Source organism: Lepidothrix coronata, unplaced genomic scaffold, assembly GCF_001604755.1.
Source record: "Lepidothrix coronata isolate B3197 unplaced genomic scaffold, Lepidothrix_coronata-1.0 Scaffold5, whole genome shotgun sequence".
Lineage (NCBI taxonomy): Eukaryota > Metazoa > Chordata > Aves > Passeriformes > Pipridae > Lepidothrix > Lepidothrix coronata.
In genome coordinates this window covers 4,919,192-4,938,989 of record NW_016690185.1, presented here as the reverse complement: position 1 = coordinate 4,938,989, position 19,798 = coordinate 4,919,192, and the positions used below count along the sequence as shown (strand labels likewise).

At 38.8% G+C, this 19,798-nt stretch overlaps 2 protein-coding genes across 2 annotated transcripts; one reads left to right on the top strand and one right to left on the bottom strand.

The window, feature by feature from the left end:
- The first annotated feature begins 367 nt into the window (after window positions 1-367).
- On the top strand, window positions 368-19,735 carry TRAPPC3L (trafficking protein particle complex 3 like). Its single transcript, XM_017830244.1, has 5 exons — window positions 368-583; window positions 2,268-2,365; window positions 4,917-5,016; window positions 16,904-17,089; window positions 18,145-19,735. Exons 1-5 carry the CDS (start codon window positions 542-544, stop codon window positions 18,262-18,264), a joined length of 546 nt encoding a protein of 181 aa, XP_017685733.1. The 5' UTR covers window positions 368-541; the 3' UTR covers window positions 18,265-19,735.
- LOC108504799 (protein FAM26E-like) lies at window positions 10,057-16,268 on the bottom strand. Its single transcript, XM_017830233.1, has 2 exons — window positions 15,628-16,268; window positions 10,057-12,743 (listed from the first exon to the last, which is right to left on the bottom strand). Exons 1-2 carry the CDS (start codon window positions 16,165-16,167, stop codon window positions 12,354-12,356), a joined length of 930 nt encoding a protein of 309 aa, XP_017685722.1. The 5' UTR covers window positions 16,168-16,268; the 3' UTR covers window positions 10,057-12,353.
- Window positions 19,736-19,798: the final 63 nt, after the last annotated feature.

Sequence of the window (19,798 nt, the reverse complement as noted above, 5' to 3'; positions counted from 1 at the left end):
TAGGCAGACATCAACTCACCAGACTAAAGCAGTCAGAGCTGACATGAGACTATAGCTCCTTTAAGTTAAAAATTGTCAATTTTTAATTAGCTTCTGCAGCAGTGTCTTGCAATTGTGTGTTTATTCTTCAGAAAGGAAGCTTTCATTAGCTCTTCAAACACCAAAGTCTGATAGAAACAACAGAATTAATTTATTGTCTCTAAAAAGCTGTGAATGTCTTGGGGCTGCCTGATTTGACTTCTCATGGATGTTTACTGTGTATCATTCTCATGGATGAAGTGTTTATTTATATTGTGGACAGAGGCAGATCTGTTGCTGGTCAAATTCCTCCCAAAGGGCTCAGTACACACAGAGGATAGGAGGAGCATCAATAGCATTACAGACTGCAGCAAACACATCTCATGCAAGAGGCAGAAGAGCAGAGAGGAGAAAACTTTAGAGAAGAGAAAGAGGAAATACAGTGATTGAGAGAAAACTATGCTGCTTGAGGAAGAACAGACATAAACTGACAATCGAATACATCAGGAATTACATAAGCAACATGTCTCGGTCACCAGGAAGAAAGCCGGAGAACCACAAAATAGTAAGACATTTTTGTAATGTGTGATTAAAATTGTGCATGGAGTAAGAATAAGCTATTACTGTATTGATGTATATTATGCAGTCATATTTCTGAACAGTCTGAAAGTAGTGAAAGGATGGGGATGAGTCTGTCAGTACAAGAGCAGAGGGGCTGGCAGCATTCATGGCTACTATCCCTACTGCTGAGATTCTGAACAGGCTTAAGAAAGAGGGGCACAAATTTTCTGAGTTTGTGATCTGTTCAGAAACAGAGGTTTAAGTGCTTTGGGCGATTTATGGTCAAAGATAGGAATGCCAGGTTTATTTGCCTCCTTGGTTAGACAGTTCTAAATGAAACACAGAGAGAAGATCTCTGTTAGTGCTTGAGTGGTTCAAATCCACACAAATCTTTTTTCAGAAACTTAGAGCCTTAGGGCTCTCTGTATGGTGAATGGCGATTTCTGACAGGAGTTCAGGCAGTGAAGAAGGTCCAGAAGGCTTTACAGCAATGTTGTGGTAATTTCTGAAAAGGGGACAGAGATCTCCACTGACAAAGAAACAGAAGAATATAAGATAATTTATGTTCATGTACGTAAGTTTATGGGCAAAAAGTATTCCAATGGATTGCAAGAGTGGATGATAAATACAATTATGTTGATATAATATGCTTGGGTTTCTCTAAAGTATTGTTCTTATTACAACACAGACTTTTTGCTGAACAATAATAATACAACAATACAGAACTCGTATGACATCCATTTAATCCATTAAAAACTCGTTAATGAGAATTTGGCCAAGTGTCCAATGTTATTGTAAACAGAAGTTATCACTAAGGTGAATTTAGGAAATGGCTGCATATTAAACTCCAAGCTTTTGATGCAAGGAGAGCAGGAATAGGTCTTTCCACCAAGCTGTTCTTCCTTTCTTCATGTGATTTGTTCTGTTGTTTTCATTGTTATTCACTAATTTCTCCACAGGCTATAAACGAAAAGTCCCTCTAGTCTAATCATATGCCACAGGGCTAGGGTACTTCCTTTAATTAATTCCTCCACAGCTGAAGATCCCAGTCTAGCACTTTAGACAGAATCTCTGCAAAGTTAGGCCTTTGGCATGTTCAGTTGCTCTCCATGCTCCTTGGGCAAGCAGCTGTAATCCTCACCCGTCCCCTTCATCTTGTCATTATTTGTTACAATGGTGTTGAATTATAGTATTTTTCCACTATTTTGCATTAAATTTTTTATCTGCTTTTTAGTTTCTTTATTTTTGGAGAAATCAGCTGATGAATTGAATCAGATCAACCTTACCTTTGTAAACTATTGTACCTATTGCAAAAGAATTAATAGCTCTTTGCCTCTATTATTCTTCCTGCAACTAAATGTTTGTCATTATTCTTCGATGGCATTTGACAGCATTTATCAATCCAGCATACATACATGAAGTTATAGGATGCAAAAATGCACTTGATGAAAGTAACTGCAAGCATCCCAAGAAATGGTATTTCTGACAAGCAAAATCCTTGTACAAACTCAAGTGACAATCAGTTCAGGCTCTGTCACACATGAATTGTGGATTTCAGCGATTATGCATCCATAGACAATAGTTTCTTTATTAATGCAAATGTTATTCTTCCTTGTTGTTCATCCAGTAGCAGTTAAAAATTTGGAAAAGTTTAATTCTAGTTTGCTTCACTTTTGATTTCCTGGCAGAGCAGAGAACTTTTTGTACTCACATATGGGGCTTTGGTAGCCCAGCTGTGCAAGGACTATGAAAATGATGAAGACGTCAACACCTGTTTAGATAGAATGTAAGTACTGCTTGAAATGTTCAGCTTTATCCATAATGCTGTTTGTCCAGCTATATGTTACCTCTCAGCTTTCTGTTTGTTATCTTATGAGTTCCTGCAGTCTGTCTAGGATTACAGAGATGACAGGGATGACAGTCTGATATTCTGTCAACAGAAATAATGGTAATTTGTGAATTAAGATCGACAATTAGCTTTTGAATTCACTGAAGAATGGTGTCAGGATCGTTTTCATAGCTTACACTTGTTCCTTGTTGATCTTTTTGTTATGCTAATTAACAATATAAACTTCTAAATTTAATCTCCTATATCCATGCATTTCATTTCAGCTTCCCCCCTCATTGGGTTAAGAGCAGATGGGCCTCTCACCTTTAAGAGACCATATAGCAATGGTCTCTTAATAGTGAGATAGCACAAAAAGTCAATGAGAATGGATCTTTAAGTGGATAATCTCTTTGGAAAATGAAGATCCTGTGATTACAAGATCCTGTCATTCTGACTGAGATTCCTGGGCATTACTGCCATAAAAATAAAGATATCATGGAAAATCAGCAAGAAACAGTTTTTGAGCTAGTTAACAAGATATACTAAGATCTTTGGCAGAACAGTAAGGCTTATGTTTTCAGCCAAAATGGACATGCAAAATGGATTTACAGCAATCACAGTGGACAGAATAACTGACCGCTTTACAATTAACCTGAAAGTTTGCAAATGAGCTATAGTCCAATAACTATCCACAAGAGTGAGTTAAAAAAATCATTGTTTGGCAAAAAGAAAAGTAATTTATTCACAAACTTAGGAGGGACAACATCCCTCAGATATTTATTTTATAGTCATCTCTCATTCAGCTGTGACGAAAATCATACATTTAAAGAGTGCACAGACTTCTGGAAGAATCTGTGGAGGCAGATTTTGCTGCCTATGTTTTCATTATTATAGCTGATTCTATAAAATCTTTTTGGTTTGAGGAGGACTTGATGATATAATTACAGGTTTCATTAAAACAGTACGTCTGTTCTTTTCTACTGTGATTATGAAAACAGCCTAGTTTCAGGAAGAAACCTTGTAGATTAGCAGACCTGTGACAGGTGGGGATGGTATGGTCTCTCTCTGTACATATATAGTCCATAATGAGAAGGGTGTTTTTCACTGTGCAGTTGCCAAACAGCTGCTTGTCAAAGTATTATTAATTTGACTTTGCAAATCTGAGGCATAAAAGTTGAAAAGTATCTAAGTAGTCTTGTACATCACCAATACATACCTTGGTAATTGCTCATGACATACTTGCCAATGTTATTGATACTTAGGCAATAGATAAATATTTCATTATTTCTAGATGCATGATCTACTGCAATTTTAATCTTCACACTGCCAAAACCACTTTGTGGTCATCACATTAGACATCAGATTACTTTTTGGCTTCTTGACAAAGATGTGGTACAGAAACTGGTAAGAGACTCCATTGAGTTCGGACTGCTTCACTGAGGATGTAGGGCCTCTGAGAAACAGGCAGGGACTACCGACATCCACAAAAAATGTAAATGAAAAATTCCCTAAAAGCACTTCTGAGTTGAGTGTGCATTCTTTCATAAGATATGTGTCAATCTCTTTTATTGGAAATGCTTGGGAGCACAGCTGTTTTGCACATTATAAAGTTACTGACCTTTGTTAATGTGTAAGAGCTAGGAATGAGTATTTGTTTTATTAACAAAATCCATTGTCTTCCATCCCTTTTTATTTCATTTTTTTAAAAAATTTCAGCATTTTAAATACAAAATGAAGATGGTGGTGTACTGAAACTCCATGTTAACTAGCAACTTTTGGATTTTTTCATGATTTTTTCCTAGTTAGATGAAGGGAGAGAACATGTTAGAAAAACAGATGAGAGGGAATTGTGGAGGAAGAGAGAAAAATGAGGTGAAGAGATAAGAGGAGAAAGTGAAAGAGATCAGGTGTTAGTCCATTTCCTATGGATTTTCCTGGCACCTGAATGCTGCAATGAGTGTGCCCAGGATTTGCTGAACTCCATACCAGCCTAGAGGTGAAGGCTGTGTCCCAAAGGGATAGTTGCTTTGTTCTCCTTACAGAGACAGTGTGGGAAGAACACCGGGTATCCCAGAAGTATAGTGGAAACTCTGCTATTTTATTCTATCCTCTTTTTAGTGACAAAGCAGTATTAATCAGGTATATTGTGGATGTTAGTTATATATTAAACTTATATATCTACTATCTAATATTTATTCATACATGTAAATGTAAGTATATATATATGTATATACAATGTATAGACAAATTGTATAGACAATTCATATCATCCTTGCCAGGAGTATCATGCTTAAAGAAGTATGATTCCTTAAATGACTACGTGAGCAGCAATCCCACTGTGTTGCAAAAGGTGGTAGAAAAAAGAATGTAGACCAGCAAAATCTGTCATCATCAAAGCCACCCAATACAGAACATACATCTGTTTTTTCAAGAAAGCACAAGAGACACATTAGAGAGATGGTAAGAAGCTCCCAATTTTGAATGTTAACTTTCTTTGTTTCCTCTCTAGGGGATACGGCATTGGTGTAAGGCTGATTGATGACTTTTTAGCTCGTTCAGCTGTTAAAAAATGCCGCAGTTATTCTGAAACTGCAGACATGATTGCACAGGTAAATAAGATTTACATTTTCTAAAGCTTCATCAGATTCAGTGGTCTTAGTTTTATCCTCCTCTATCAGTTTACTCCAGAACAGTTGCCTACATTTTCTGCTGTATCGTGATTGTCATAACAAAAACCAATCCACAGTCACATCCATGCTTCCACTGGATGAAATACAGCCTTTTCCTTATCTACAACTCCATAACACATAACACGAAATGGGATGCCAGCTGTAAGAGGCTGCCAGCCCCTGACATAAACTGACCTTAAAGTCAGTTACTAAGTTGAAATTAAAGTTCTTCTATTTCTAGCAGCCAATGAGGCGTTTTGCCATTAGAATAAATAAAAAGGTAGGGTTTTGTTTTGTTTGTCACAGCTTAAGCTGATTTTTTCTACACTTGCTGGAGAATGCAATAAACAAAAAAAATTATCCCATTTTAACAAACTTCCAATCATATATTCCCTCACTGTTTTCTCTTCCTAGGAGCATAAGCCTTAACCATCTCATACAGATCTTAAACTTCAATATTCTTAGTTCTGCCATTTGACTCTCCTCATCATCTCCATAATTATCTCAGGTGGTTTTTAAGTTTAAAATGGTAATTAATATTAAGAATAAGCCACAGGCTTTTCTGCAAAAAGAAAATCTCAGTGGTAGGAAAGAAGAATTGTAAGAAAGGAAAATGAGAGGAACATTTTCCTGACTACCCACAAATCTAATAATAAAATTAAAAACATAAAATCAGTGTGTATTTTCACCTTCTTTGATGGAAATTTCCCTTTTATTGAGTAGTTGTTCACACTTCTGTCAGAAAAGAAATATCTAGGAGGAAATTTAGTGGCAATACATGGGTTTCTAAAGATCTACTTTTGCCCCCATGGGCAAGTCAGAATTCCTGGGGAAGCTCAAAGAGAAATTCGTAAGACATCTAGCCTCATTAGACTGCTGAGTCACTGTAAAGGAGGTGGTAGTTCATAGATACTGAGTTAGCTCAGTCTAACACCTGCTCAGGTCATGATGAATGATCCCTTCTATCTTCTATGGTTCCCACCTATGAAGTGTTGCCAGTGAAGATATGCCTGGCCTTTCCCAATGGCAAAAATTAACCACACTTTATGCCAGAGAAATTTACAACATGGTCATTTAGTCTAAGAGGAGAGATCAGGGCATCAGTTAATTGAACGGAGATTTGTTTCCATTGGCTCATTTTAGGAGACAAAAGTATGCCTGGCATACTTTTTGATTGCTTGAGAATTACCAGCAGCATGGGGTAATTCTCATTATGTGATCATTATGTTTAACCCACAGAACTGGGAAGCAGCAGGCTTTCTGTGTAGTGAACTAAGGCACTAGGATGTGCCAGTTATACAGGAGTATCTTAGTTCAAAGTGTATGTGGATATTGCCAGATGGTGTGTGGTCCTGCTCACATTAACTCTGTCAGAAATACCTACATTGCATCGGACTCAGATGGAGGGACAGAAGTTACATTATTATTCCAAGATGCTTATCATAGAGAAGCAGATGGCTGTGGCAGAAATGGAGAAAGAAACTCTTTTTCCTGTTGCCGGTACGGCTATAAGGTGCACATGTGCAAAACACACATGTACACCACGACCTGCCAAAGTTTAAAGGAGAAGCAGGTGACAGTGCTAAAAGCCAGTCAGAGCCCATTAGCTCATAAAAGAGTCGAAACTAAATTTCTTACTTCAGTAAAGTCTATTTTGGAGTCTCAAATCAGGATGATATATAACAAAGCTTGTCCTGTGGATCAGCTGAGCTGGGGTAGAGGATCCATTGGAGATAATAAGGGCAGCTGAACGAAACCCATGAGACAAGCGGCATTTCAATCACTGTTTTAAAATACACTGTCTCGTTAAAAGAATGATACCAGGCTGCAAAATCACATTTTTGTTCACTTTTACATTCTACTTTAGGTGGTGTTGGTACTTTATTTTCATGTATATGTGAGATATCTGGTTTTCTGGGTCTTAATCTTCATGTTTCTATTTACAAATACCTTATTACAGTTGAACCACCATTCTTAAGTACAGGGGATTCAACAACACAATACAGTGCAAAATTAATGATTGAAGTAAGGAAAAAGACACTATTCCTCTGCAGGTTGTACTTCAAAAGAGACTTACTAAGAGAAATAAAAGATTACTTGGAATGATTGGAACTAACTTTAAAGTACACACAGTCTCTTGAAAAGACTATTTTTAGCAAACTAAAGGAGGAGTTTTGTAGTAGGAGTATAGCATTTCTGAGGCAAAATGTGATATGGAAAGCATTTTCACATTTCTTTGGGAAAACATTTTTAAATGCTCTTCAAGCAGATTTGTCTGAGGCGCATACCAACAAAACATATGTAAAGTGATCCAGCAAGTAACTGCAAATACACTCTTAAATTTTTCTGTTCAAAATCACTCAGCTGTTTACATAATGCCTTTAACTCCTCAGCAGTAGGTTCTCAGCTGGGAGAAACTGCATAAATACTCAACTGTACTAAGTCCTCTGAGGTATAAATCTGTTTGAGGATGAGTAGAACCAGTTCAAAGTTAAAGTAAATAAAGACAGTTAAGTACTTCAAGTACTTAGAGCCAAATGTCCTGTAAGCATAGTTGTTATCCAGCAGTCTTTTGCAAAACACAGGAAAAGTCTGTAAGGTCAGGCTGTGGGTGTTCCCTGAGGAAATGGAAAGAGATAAAGCAAACAAACAAAAAAAAAACAACCATAAAATGAGGACTACAAAGCCACCTTCCCATATTAAGAAATAAAGATGGAGGAAAAGTGCACCCAAGGCAATGACTGAGGGCTTAAAACTTCAACCACTGGTTCAGACTACAAAGCCTGGGATTTACTGCTGCCATATACTAGACTGGAGAAGAGCCCTTCTACACTGAGTTCTCATGGTGCCGACTGACTTCTCATGTTGGTCCTGTGACTTGGCATGGTTACAGTTGGGGACTGAATAAAGAAAAGATAAAATAGGCCATATAAAGTAGGCTCTCACTGGCAAACTGGAGTGAGAAAATGGAAACCAATTGAGGAATGGTATTAAGAACAAAACTCAGCTGAAGAAGTAATGTCCAAGTCTGGATTCAGAATTTGGGTCTGAGTATAATTAAGTAGATACTTTTGGGATAAGGGTGATAATTTTGCTCTATAATCCTACAAAGTCAAATTTTTCCTTCAATTCCTCCTCACAGAACCTTGACATCATTCAAATAACATGCAAAAAATATACAGCTTCTGGTTTTAGATCTAATCCCAGTGTTACCTTCTCCAGCACCAGGAGGTATTTGTGCAAGCCAGAGATGGAAGCAGCCAGACCACACCCTCTGGTTCACGGTGAGCTAGTGCTGGCTCACATCCTCCATTGCTCTACTAAGCAGTGCTGTGCCTAAGGATACATCTGTTGCTGAAAAGCAGTGACTGCAGATATGGGCTTTATTGTAGATGCTCAGTACCCCGTGAATGCAGAAAATGTCTCTGTGGCTCTTTGAAGAGAGGTCCCTGGGGACAACAAGGGATGGGGTAATCCAATCATGTCACCCCCAAGCCCAGAGCTGCAGGACAAGAGATGTGATTCCCCTTGTCATGGAAGGTGCTGCCACACAAGGTCCCTTGGCCAGTTTGAAAGTCTGACAGAAGCTAGCAGAATTTACAAAGTGGTTAAATGTTCTTTTTCAGACCTTAGCAGTAAGAGAGAAATGCATATAGCAGGTTGCTGTGCTAAGTGGTAGACAGTAAACTGAAAAATGAAGTGCTGTACTGTAAAGAATAAAGAAAAGTTTATGAGAAAAGTTTGGAATCAGCTGCTGTAAAGCAACTTGCCTTACCAAACACTGACTGAAAAACACTAATAATGAAAAGTATGCTAGGAGAAATATTATTTTGGCTGCTTTTCCCTTCTAAGCAGATTAATTCTGGTCCTTCATTAATCTTGTTATGATGCCATTTGAAATTATGGTTTTCACTTATTTAACAGTCTGTACTTACTTATTTTCTGTCATTACTTATGCGTACAATGTTTTGTAGTGAAAAGTCCTCAGTAGTATGTAAAGGGACTGATAAGTTAGTGGCTTCCTAAGTATTTCGGTAATTCTAGACTGTGTTTAAACATCATCAAAATTTTAATGAATTTTATTCTTGCTGCTTTAGAGAGAGGGAATGCTGGTTGAGACTTTGGAAAAGGTCAGTGGTACATATTTAATTCTGACTGCATAGATTTCTTGTTTGACGTTAAACAATATATAATTTTATAGAGCTGCTAGTATCATTTTCAAAAGAGAGATTTTGCTTTATATGGGCATAATTTCGATGGCAAGCCTGTGTACATGTCTAAATAAATATTCTTTTTTCTTTCATTTCATAGATAGAAATGAAACAGATTTATGGATACGACTTTTAAAACAGCTCATTCATTTTTCTTTCCAGTCTTTTGGAGTCACAAAGACTGAAAAGACCTTTGTTTTACTCTCTGAGAAGCTGTAAATGTTAGTTTTGAAGTAATTAATGTCCAGTCATAGCCCGTGTTTTTTTGTAAATATTCATATCTGTTCATTGAATTACTTATCTATGTGCTTCAGTTATTTTTCCTGACAAGACATTTTCACAATTTTCACTTTATAGCTTTGTGATTTTGCCCTAATTTGGTGTTCCATTGCAAACCAGCTACTTCTTTTACGTATGCAAGTTCTCATTTACACAGGAAATTTGAAACAATAGAATTAGGACGGATACATCATACCATAATGCCAAGTATAGATGAAACTAAACTGAAAATGTATGACGGCTTAGCACAGTTAAAAAGTCTTTATTCTTATAACAAATACTTTAGTTTGAGGGAGCAGCAGATGTGTAGTGGGAGAAGAGTTAAGAGAATTGAAATAAGTAAACTGAGGGACAGAGCACAGAGAACTGAGCAGAAGTTTTCTGTGTACTCATATTTTGATGGACGTAAGAGTTAATGAGAAATCTAAGTTTTGCAGCAGAAAATGTTGATTCTGCTGTTTGGTTTTGTTTGTTGGGTTTTTTCTCTCTCTCTTCAGTTTGTTTTGGATAGTGTTGACAATAGTCTTTGTCTCATCCTGAGCTACCATGGTAGCTGCTGAATTTAGGGACAATGTTGATAGAAAACAGCTTTTGCGATAGCAACTTGAAGAACAGGGTTAAATTTGCCAAAACCAGATTCCAGTTGAAAATGTAGGTCAAACTTGCTTTTATTTTTGTCTGGTTTTATGGAAGTATTCCAGCATCCACATGGAATTGCATTAGGTCATAGGCATTTTCGTAAGATAAAACAGTCACACAGCCCTGGGAATGAGGATCAGTGAGGGCTTCTACCAGGCACACACTGCAGCATGAATTGTTCAGCAGCTGTCTTGGAGGTGGAGACACTCTCAATAGGAATTACCTGCAAATATGAAGCAGGGTAAGGATAAGGAGAGGAGAATGCACCTTGGTTTTGTTCCTCCATAGTAGAAGATTAGGCTGGGAAGCACTGCTGTTTCATATGGCCCTGACTTCTCAAGTGCAGAGCTTTGAGCTTTCTTCCAAAGGAAAAGAGTATGCCAAAAGCCTTGAGTGGGATCACTCTGTCCTTCCTCCCTTCCCTCTACCAGCTATGCTTTTGACTCGGTGTCCCAGATATTATATCACAGTGGAGGCCTTATCTTTACATCAATCCACGTTTCCCATATTCCTTGATCAACTTATTAACCTACTTGATGTCCTCCCCTTTGCGTCTCTACTTTCTTTGGTTTTCTGTGGTACCACTGAGGAAGGAAGTTTTGGAAAAGAAGGGTTGGCCCAGGCAGCAGGATGTGTCTCCTCTCCTCTTGCATGTACGGAGGAGGTGAAACGGGGCTGAACAGAAGATGTTGGAGCAGCTCTCATAAAGAAAGATAAAACCAGACAAACGGGAAGGGTTGTATACCCTGAAAGTAGGTAGATGCTATACCAGGAGAGGAACCCAGTGTATATGCCAGGCATAGTGTCAGACATGGCTGCTGTTGTGACTTTCATTTTGGCAGTGTTGCACCTGTGCTTTCAGCTGCAGCATTTGAGTGTATGACATGTTCTAAGTCTGTTGCTAAGTGAATCATTTGGGATAAAAGTAGTTTAAACATTGTCTGAAAGGTCACAGGTTATTCAAAACATACAGAAAAATTCTGAGCAGACAGTGGAATTAGCTCTTGGATTTTATTTCATAAAGAGTAATTGTCTGTATATGCCTGTAGATACTTTTACCTGCTGAAAGAAGCACAATGAGTATGAGAACAACTGGGCAGAGTACCCTGGTTTGTTGTTCAGAGCTTGACTCAAGCACAGCAAAAATATGATTCTTTGCAGACTCGGAGAGACTGGCAGTAAAATGCTGCGTAAAAGCCTGCCCAGACACCCCAGGGAAAGTAACTTTTTTCTCCTTTTATACAGTGTTTGAGAATACTCTGGATGGATATCTTGTGTGGGAGCCAGATGGTGAATTCCAAGTGGGTGAGGTAAAGCATAGGGCTCTGGGGTGAAACGCATTTGTCAGAGGCACTGATTATGCAGTTGCCTCATCTGCCAGTTCTTCTTGCTCCTGACACTAAGTTTTCTAAGATATTCAGAAAAATGAAGATCAGTCTTCTGCAAAAATATTTTCTTGTCTTGAAAAGTGGAATTTTCATTCCAGGCCCTCCGTTGTACACTAGCTGTAGGCCCAGTACAAACAGTATTACATAGCACTACAGGCTGCACCTAGTGCCTGAAACCCACTCAAAACTAGAACTTGATACCCATACAAACAGAAATTCTCAGTTGGAGAAGATAATATGGAGAAGATGTTTGGCAAAATATCCAAAGAGAGAAGTCTTGAGGGATTGCTGGTGCCTTAAAATGAGGCTGTACCTGCAATTCTCCTGGAAGTGACTTGGAAGGAAACCCTTTACTTTCTATGGGCTGTCAGAAAGCTACACACATCTTCTATTATCATATTCACACACTTTAAATGATGTTACTTAATGGTAGTCTCTTGATTTACATAGAGAATGCTATAACACCTTTTACATGGGATATTGTTAAAACCCACTTGTAGAAGTCATTATTCATCTCTTTTTGCTGTCAGCTCTTGCTGTCAGCCAGTGACATTAGTAAAGCATGAACCCCGGATGACATGGAGGACCGCAGCCTTTTCACTCATGTAGGGAAATAATTTCATTCCATTCTTTTGGAGCAAGTGTATTACTGGAAGGGAACATGATGAAGAAGAAAGAGACTGTTGTGGGAAAAAAAATAGAGATGAAACCAGCTAGAAGTATGCTATTTTAGCAAGATATAAAAAAGCTGAAAATTGATTTATGGTATTTCCCTTCTTTCCACAAAGTCCAGCATTGTCTCCCTTTCCTCACTGGTTCCTTTCTGGCCTTCTTCAACTAGCTTGTGAATTGTACTATAATGCTGTTTGCTGCTGCTGAAAGAGTAAAGCTGGGAAGCATCCTCCCATGCCTGAAAAGCTGGCAGGGAAATCGGTTCTGGTTCCTTGTTTTCAAAAAAGCACTCGAGGTTTCTCTCACTCAGCTTGGTGGCATACAGCTGGAAAATATGCTCCAGTTGCTCCTTCTCCGTCCCCTCATACACTCTTCCGAACATCTGCTGGAGGTGACTGACTTTTGAATGGCAGCTGGCACAGCAAGTGGCTAGTAGGGAGAGAAGGGCTGTGGTAACTATCACACACCAGCCTAAAATCTGGGAAAGCAAAAGAAATGAGTTTCAGGTTAAAAAGACGCAAGTGAAAATGCTACTTAAATCACGAATGTCTGATCAAGTGACCAAACTTTGTAGGGAGGACCTGCTGCTCCTTTTGGAACCCTGCTGCAGGCATCTCATTCCAGTTTGCATTTGGTGCTGGCATTGATGTTAATGGGGCATCCATATGGGGACTGAAGGGAAGGAGAAATCCATCAGATTGAGACTTCTCAAAAGTGCTTATTTTAGTGTCTTTTTCTCAGGAAGGCAAAAGCTGGTTGATTTTTATAGTGTAAGGTAAAACAGTCCTGAAGAGTTGGCTCATACTAGAGTCTTACTGCCTCCCTAGACCATATTTTAACAAAAGGAACTTGGATAACAGTTCCCTGAAGAGATATGACCAGTGCAATGGCAGTGGCAGGTTCAGAGACAGATGATTTCAAATCAGACCTCAACTAGAAGACTGTATGTGAAGAAAAATCTATGAGAGGTCTAAATGATCTATCAAATAATGTAGTGGCTGAAGAGAGCTATACAGAAAAGAGAGCAGACCTGAGAGCAGGAGTAGTATCTGAGTAATTTAGAGAGAATATTTATCAGAGTTTATTGCAAAACCATAACCATCTGGCATGTAGCGTACTGGAATTGCTCTCCGTATTCTGTCACACAAAGAGAAAATTGCATCGGGAGAATAAAATATCAGTCACTAGATGGTAAAAAGTTTTCTATCTCCTGAAAGTGTTAAATAAAATTACCTAACAAAAATTAGTATTAAGACACAATTTTAAATAATGATGAACTACAAAACCAAAACGGGTGACCTTTTGCCCCAGATCAATCAACTTTTTAATTGTGAGCTCACTTAGATGTATTGTTTTCTGACTTGTTTTTAATTAAAAAACCTCTCAAATGCAACAACCACATTAACTAACAGGAATATAGAAGATGCTCTCAAATTTAAAGTGTTCCCCAATTTGAAATGTTCCCCAATTCTTTTGGCAGAATATTCACTGGAATCTATGCTATTATTGTGAAACTTTCTTGACTTTGATGAATCAATCCTTTATAATGGAAAGTTATTTTATGCTAAAACCAGTTAAAAATTACCTTTTTGCCCAATTCTGTGAGAATGCCAGGAGAGCATGACAATGAAGAAATATTATGTGCATTGGTAGGTCTGTGTTAGCACTGGAATTGAACCCTATTCATCTACACACTTATTAGAAACAATTTCTGTATTTTCAGAGAACTTAATTTTTGCTGAAATATGCTTTTGCACCATCAGTTAGCTTTTTTTTTCTGTAGGAGCTTCAGAGTCTGACAAAATTCTGTTAAGAACATTTTAAAAGAAAGAGCTACCCCAGCAAGGGATGACAGTGGAAAAATGTGCTTGAAATTGTTATTGTGGGATGTTCTCCTCTAAGGAGAGCAGAGGTGTGAAGACAATTTTTTCATGCCTTGTTCCACTGGCCTAGCCAACAGTTTTACTCATCTACTCTACTGCAATATGTAACATTTGCAAAAAAATGTAATACTTGTTTAGAAACAGTGGAAAATATTCCAGTGTGGAAAAATTATTCTAGGTTTCAGAGATCCATATGAACTGGAACTTGTTTCCCATGCTCTAATGGTGATGAAATGGAGAGCTGCAACCTTTCTCATGTGAACTCTTGCACTGATGTTAAAAAAATAACCACCAGTAAAAATCTGTATTTAGCTGAGGGAATGTAGAAAGTTTCCTCAAGGAAAGCTGTGAAACAGAGAAGCTTGACAAACAACTCTTGTTAGGAACTGGTAGGGAAGAATAGTTTAGCTTTCTTTTATTTTCCCTAATCACTTTGTAGTGACTGATGATTTCTATGGGTGTTTGAGAAATTGCTCTTTTTAGCAGATTGTCATTTTCTTACAGGTTGGAAAATGAAGTCATGTATTCTCACACTACAAACCCAGTCACCGGTCTTTCACTATTTCCTAGCATACAACTTAAATTCTGAAGCACTATTTATTATTTCCTTCTAAAACTCCCAAATAAATTGCTTTGTCTGCAGTGCAGGCTTTGTCTGCATTCCAGTCCTATTTGCATGAGGACTTGAAAATAAAACTGGCTCTTGGGGAGGAAATTGTTCCAGATGGATACAATTGCTTGACAAAAACTTCCTGGCTCCACAGTGTTTTTCCTTTTCTGTGGCTTTTTTTTCGTCCACTGCTTTGTTTCTTTGTCTCAGAATTTATTTGTGTTACAAAGCAGTGAGCAGAACTGTATTACACAAATATTGTAAAATGTAATAAAATCTCAGCTTGCTTTATGTTAGTATTTCTTCTTTCCTTTAAGCAGGACAAAAATGTGCTCACCTCTGGCATCACGAATATGAGGAACACAAACACGTTATGTAGGCAGACACAAGTCTGTCAAAAATCTTATTTTCCAGTATCTTTCTGCTGTTAGTGACCTAAGATTTCAATGTGGTTATCACACTCTTCTATATTGTACAATGTGCATTCATTACAATAGTTTAAAATAAGAGAGTATAGCATGAATTTTTTATTGGAACAGACCTCTTTAATGAAATGACATCTGTTAAATCAGCCTCCTAAACAATTCAGTCGTTTTAATCTCTTCAGAGCTATCTCCGTTCAGGAAGAAAGCTTAAAGTTTTCTGGTTTTATTGACACTGCCCCTCAGGAAGTATGTGGGGCCCCTCAGGAAGTATGCAAAGCTCAAACTGAACTGAAAGATGGATTGTATTTTGCAAGGCTGCACTTTGCCAAAACACTGTTTACACGAAACCAATGTTTTTAACATATCTGACATTAGGATCTTTCACAGATAAATCATAGCAACAGTACAATTTGCATAATGCTCTTTATTTATAATTTTTCTTACCTGGGACTGTGCTTGAAGTGTTCGTCTTAGTTCATCACTCTCTGAAAAGGGCATGGAGCTTTTGCCACAGGCTACCATGTGTAGCTCTCCAAAGCACTTTTCAGATTTTCTGTTGCAAACCACCTTTAAGTAGGCAGGAGTGTCCAAGCCACTCATGGCACATTCGTAAAAAGTCCCGTTGAGCAAAGCCACAGAAAGCCACATCACTGGGGCAACCAGGGCATTTAGAGTGATTTGTCCAAAGACGTAAAAGAAATGGCAGACATTCCCTCTTGGGAATATTTTCCTGGGATTCACCCAGCAGCCTGTAAAGAGTTTCCAGGTCTTGTTGTTCAAGAAGTATCCAATAACTAGCAAAACAAGAGCTGGGGAGAAGAGAAATACCAAACCGTACCTGAGGTTTTCACCGCTGCAAGGGCATCTGAAAGCAACAAGAGAAAACACACGTTCACCTCCCATTGTCAGCAGTGCCATAAAACTGTAACCTATAGCAGTTTTCTGGTTGATGAAGAACTTTAGGATTGTTTGGAAAGCATCCATGTCTGATACTCACTAAGGAGGTAAAAACCAAGACAGTTTATCTTCGCAGCAGTTTGCAGCAGGGGAAAGCTCTCCCGAGGACGAGCAGCCCGCTGCTGGCCCGCCTGCCCACGCACTGCCGAGATAACGCCGTGATGTCAGTGCCTGCAGAACTCACCCCGCCGCCAGCAGAGCAGATGTTGCACATTTACAGTAACATTCAGCGGTAGTAGAAAGCAAGCAAGCAATGCTCTAAGTAATCAAATAAGTTTGCAGTCTTGACAGACGTGTTCTTGGTGGGTTATTGTTATTTTTGTGACTGCAGATGGAGATCAGAGTAAAAACACACACCAGTTGCAGGACATCTTGAGCTGTGATGGTAAAAGTTGTGGCAATGTAGTGAAGGACCTAATACAAAGGCTAATGGTCCCAGGGGAGTATAACATGACTGAAAGCAGACTAAAAGCAAACGAGTGATAATGGTAAAACCACTTTGTATGGGATTGTAAATGTAGGAACATCAAAGACAGAACAGACAGCCTTCTGTTGTGTTTCCCTGGAGCATCACATAACTCTGGTTTTGCATTGCTGGCTCAAGCTGAACACAGAAAAGGCAAATCTAGTTTGATTTCTAGCCTGTCTGGCCCTTCCCCCTATTTTCCTGGAGCAAAACTAGTGTACAGGATGTTGCATTCTAAAGTTTCATCTCTGGTTTGTATATAGCAGATTCAGGCAACAGAGTTTCATCCTTTTGCAGGTTGCTTTCAAGACGTACCTTGGGATCACCCCTAGTGTGAGTTGCAGTAGTGCTGCAGGAAATGAATTCTCCTTAATCCTGGACAAAAACCCACTAGTGGACTTTGTGGAGGAGCTCCCAGCAGAACGAGCATCACTTTGCTACTGTAACCTCCTCTGTGGGGTGATTAGAGGTGCCTTGGAAATGGTAAGGAAGTGCATATCTGTTTTCACCATTCTTTGTTAATTCACAGGCACAGGAAAGCAAACCCACCTGCTCAGATAAACGAAAATACAGTATTGTTTAAACTCTCATATTAAATGTCTATATCTGAATAAAAGAGGGCCAAACTGACCCTGGATCCTGAGGTAGAGAAACACACAGATTGGCTCACCTCCACACTGCCTCTGCCTGGCTCTTCAGTGACTGACTTGGGTGCAAAAGCCAGGAGGGGTTGAGGAGCCAGCTGACATGTAATATGGGGAGCCATGGGGGCATGCTGGGTTCCTCCACTGCTGCTTGAGCCTATAGCACTTTCCTCCACAGCTGTAGCCAGTAATACTCACCCCAGATTCAAATATATGCAGATAGGCAATATTCTCAGGTAACTGCAGCACCTGCTGAAAGGGAGAACAAAATGTGGATAAATATAATGTTAAAATCAAAGCATCAGAAGTGTATCAGATGGCATTCCAAATTTTGTTCTTAAATTTAAAACTTTTACAAAATAATAAATAGAGGGCATAATTTGAAAGTTACTGAGCAGTAGAGCTTCTGTGGCTTTTTCTAGTAGATTACTTTTGGTCTGCTTTATGTTACTGCCAATAACTAATTTGGCATGTATTTTATATTTCAAGAGAAAATAAACCTGAGCAAGTATTACGTATATAAATCAGACTCAGAGTTATGGTATCTGATACAAGACTAATTAACAAAAGTATTATATCTTAAATTTTAGTATGTGACCAGGAAATTCTATGATCACAAAATCATCAAGTATACAGTTTAGGTTCTCAGAAGAAAGCAAAGCACTGGAATGAAGAGTAATGTATTATACAAATCACAGTGCATATAAATTTCCTTTTTATTAACTGAGTTGGGAAAGACATTTTAAAACAATCTAGAAATCTGTTTCTTATGAAACCTGAAAAAGGGAGTCCTCTTGTGGTAAGAGGGAGAGAGAGGAAAAAAGCTCTTATACTGGAGGAGGGTGGAAAACTGGGGATTTCTTCACTTAACTGATCAGACTTGATTCTTTTTAGGTTCACCTAGAAGCAGAAGTCACCTTCCTCCAGGACAGGCTGAAGGGTGATGCTGTGACAGAAATAGGAATTACATTTTTAAGGAAGCCTGAAGGCAGAAAGCACAAAAGGAATAAATGAAAGAAATATTGGGAGAAACCCTCACTGAGGGATATTTTGTGGCTTTTGTTTCAGAAGAAGACATGCAGGGTAAAAATGGTTTCACTGATCCAGCTGCACCAGCCACTTGGTTGAAAGGTGAAGACAGCTGGGCCATAAACAGGAGGGGCAGGGCAGGGAAGAGCAATATTAATTGTCATGGCACAGATATTAAAATGATCAAAATGACCTGCCCTTCCTTCTCACATAACCATGCTCTTGAGCTTAATGCAAGTTTTGTCTCAGTATTTAGTGCATGCTGGATGCAAAATATTCATTTGGACATCAAATGTTCTCAGACAAAGATGATGACCTTTTCCCATTTTGTTTTTCAGTAATATTTCAAAGCATGGCTGCTAAGAGGTGCTCTATTTCCCTGGCTGTGCATGCTTAGGTATAAAGAATTCATCTGCTCTGGCTGCTGTATACCATGTGTCGCTCACAGGTACATGTTTCAATGTGTAGTGGTTTGTCATTCATTGTCCTCCATGCTGGACATCCTGCTGCTTTGATACCACAGAGGGATGCAGCTTCACTGATGGCAAGAGCTGGTTGGGTTCCTTACTGCTCTTCCAGGCCCCATATGCAGTTTTGCTGGCATACTCAGTCCTGTGCGCACAGCAGGCTGCAGCCTTCTGACAACTGCAGCAATGCTTGTGTTGCTCCAAGCCTTTTCATGTCAGCCCTCTCTTCAAGAGCACTCATCTTATGATCCAACTGAACAAAGCATGATGTATCTCATGTGTAGTCACTTTAGATCTGTACTTGCCTAAGGAAACTTGAATGAAAATTCTAAGATTGCCACACAACTGGTTTGGTGGTCATTGTGTCTGGTCTTACCTGACCTTCACCATCAGCTGTTGAACATGTTCCCCTTGGCATTGGACTTTTTACCACAACATGACTGGGAAACAGAGAAGGAGGAGCCTCACAAAGACCTGAGTTACAGGAAGGGTTTAATATTTTTCCATGTAACACAAGATATCTAGATGAGGGTTGGACAAAACCCCAGGTCCTAACATGATACCCTACCCACTAAGCCATCTCACCTTCTCCTCACCAAAGCACTTGTTTTAAACTGAAATACAAACAATTAAGTTCATTGAAGCCCGGAATTAACCCTGATTTTATCACTGTGATTTTAACCCTCTTCTCCTATTTTTCCCTCAGTCTGTTTACCTCTTAATCCTGCTAAGTGAGGGGCATCTCTTACCTTGGGGACTGCAGGGTTCATTTCCACCAGATCTGTGTAATCTTCATGATAGTCCTTTTCCCTTCATACATCTTAACAGTGTCTTACAGTGGTGGCAAAGTGTAATGGAGCTTTAAGAGAGCAATTTTGTACAGAACAAAAACTAAGCTATTCATTACCCAGTCTAGGTCTCAACCCAACTGCTGTTATCTGCTACCAGTAAGAAGTTACAACATGTAACAATGTCATGTAACAATGTGTTACAGCCAGTAACAAGTTTCTATACTTTTTGTTTGCTTTGGTTTGGTGTTTTTGGTTTTTTTT

Coding starts and splice junctions, on each gene's coding strand:
- LOC108504799 (XM_017830233.1), bottom strand. CDS start 16,167: ATGGATGCTTTCCAAACAATCCTAAAGTTCTTCATCAACCAGAAAACT. Junction 12,744..15,627: donor CACTTCAAGCACAGTCCCAG/GTAAGAAAAATT, acceptor TTGCTTTCCCAG/ATTTTAGGCTGGTGTGTGAT.
- TRAPPC3L (XM_017830244.1), top strand. CDS start 542: ATGTCTCGGTCACCAGGAAGAAAGCCGGAGAACCACAAAATA. Junction 2,366..4,916: donor AACACCTGTTTAGATAGAAT/GTAAGTACTGCT, acceptor TTTCCTCTCTAG/GGGATACGGCATTGGTGTAA. Junction 5,017..16,903: donor CTGCAGACATGATTGCACAG/GTAAATAAGATT, acceptor ATCCTTTTGCAG/GTTGCTTTCAAGACGTACCT.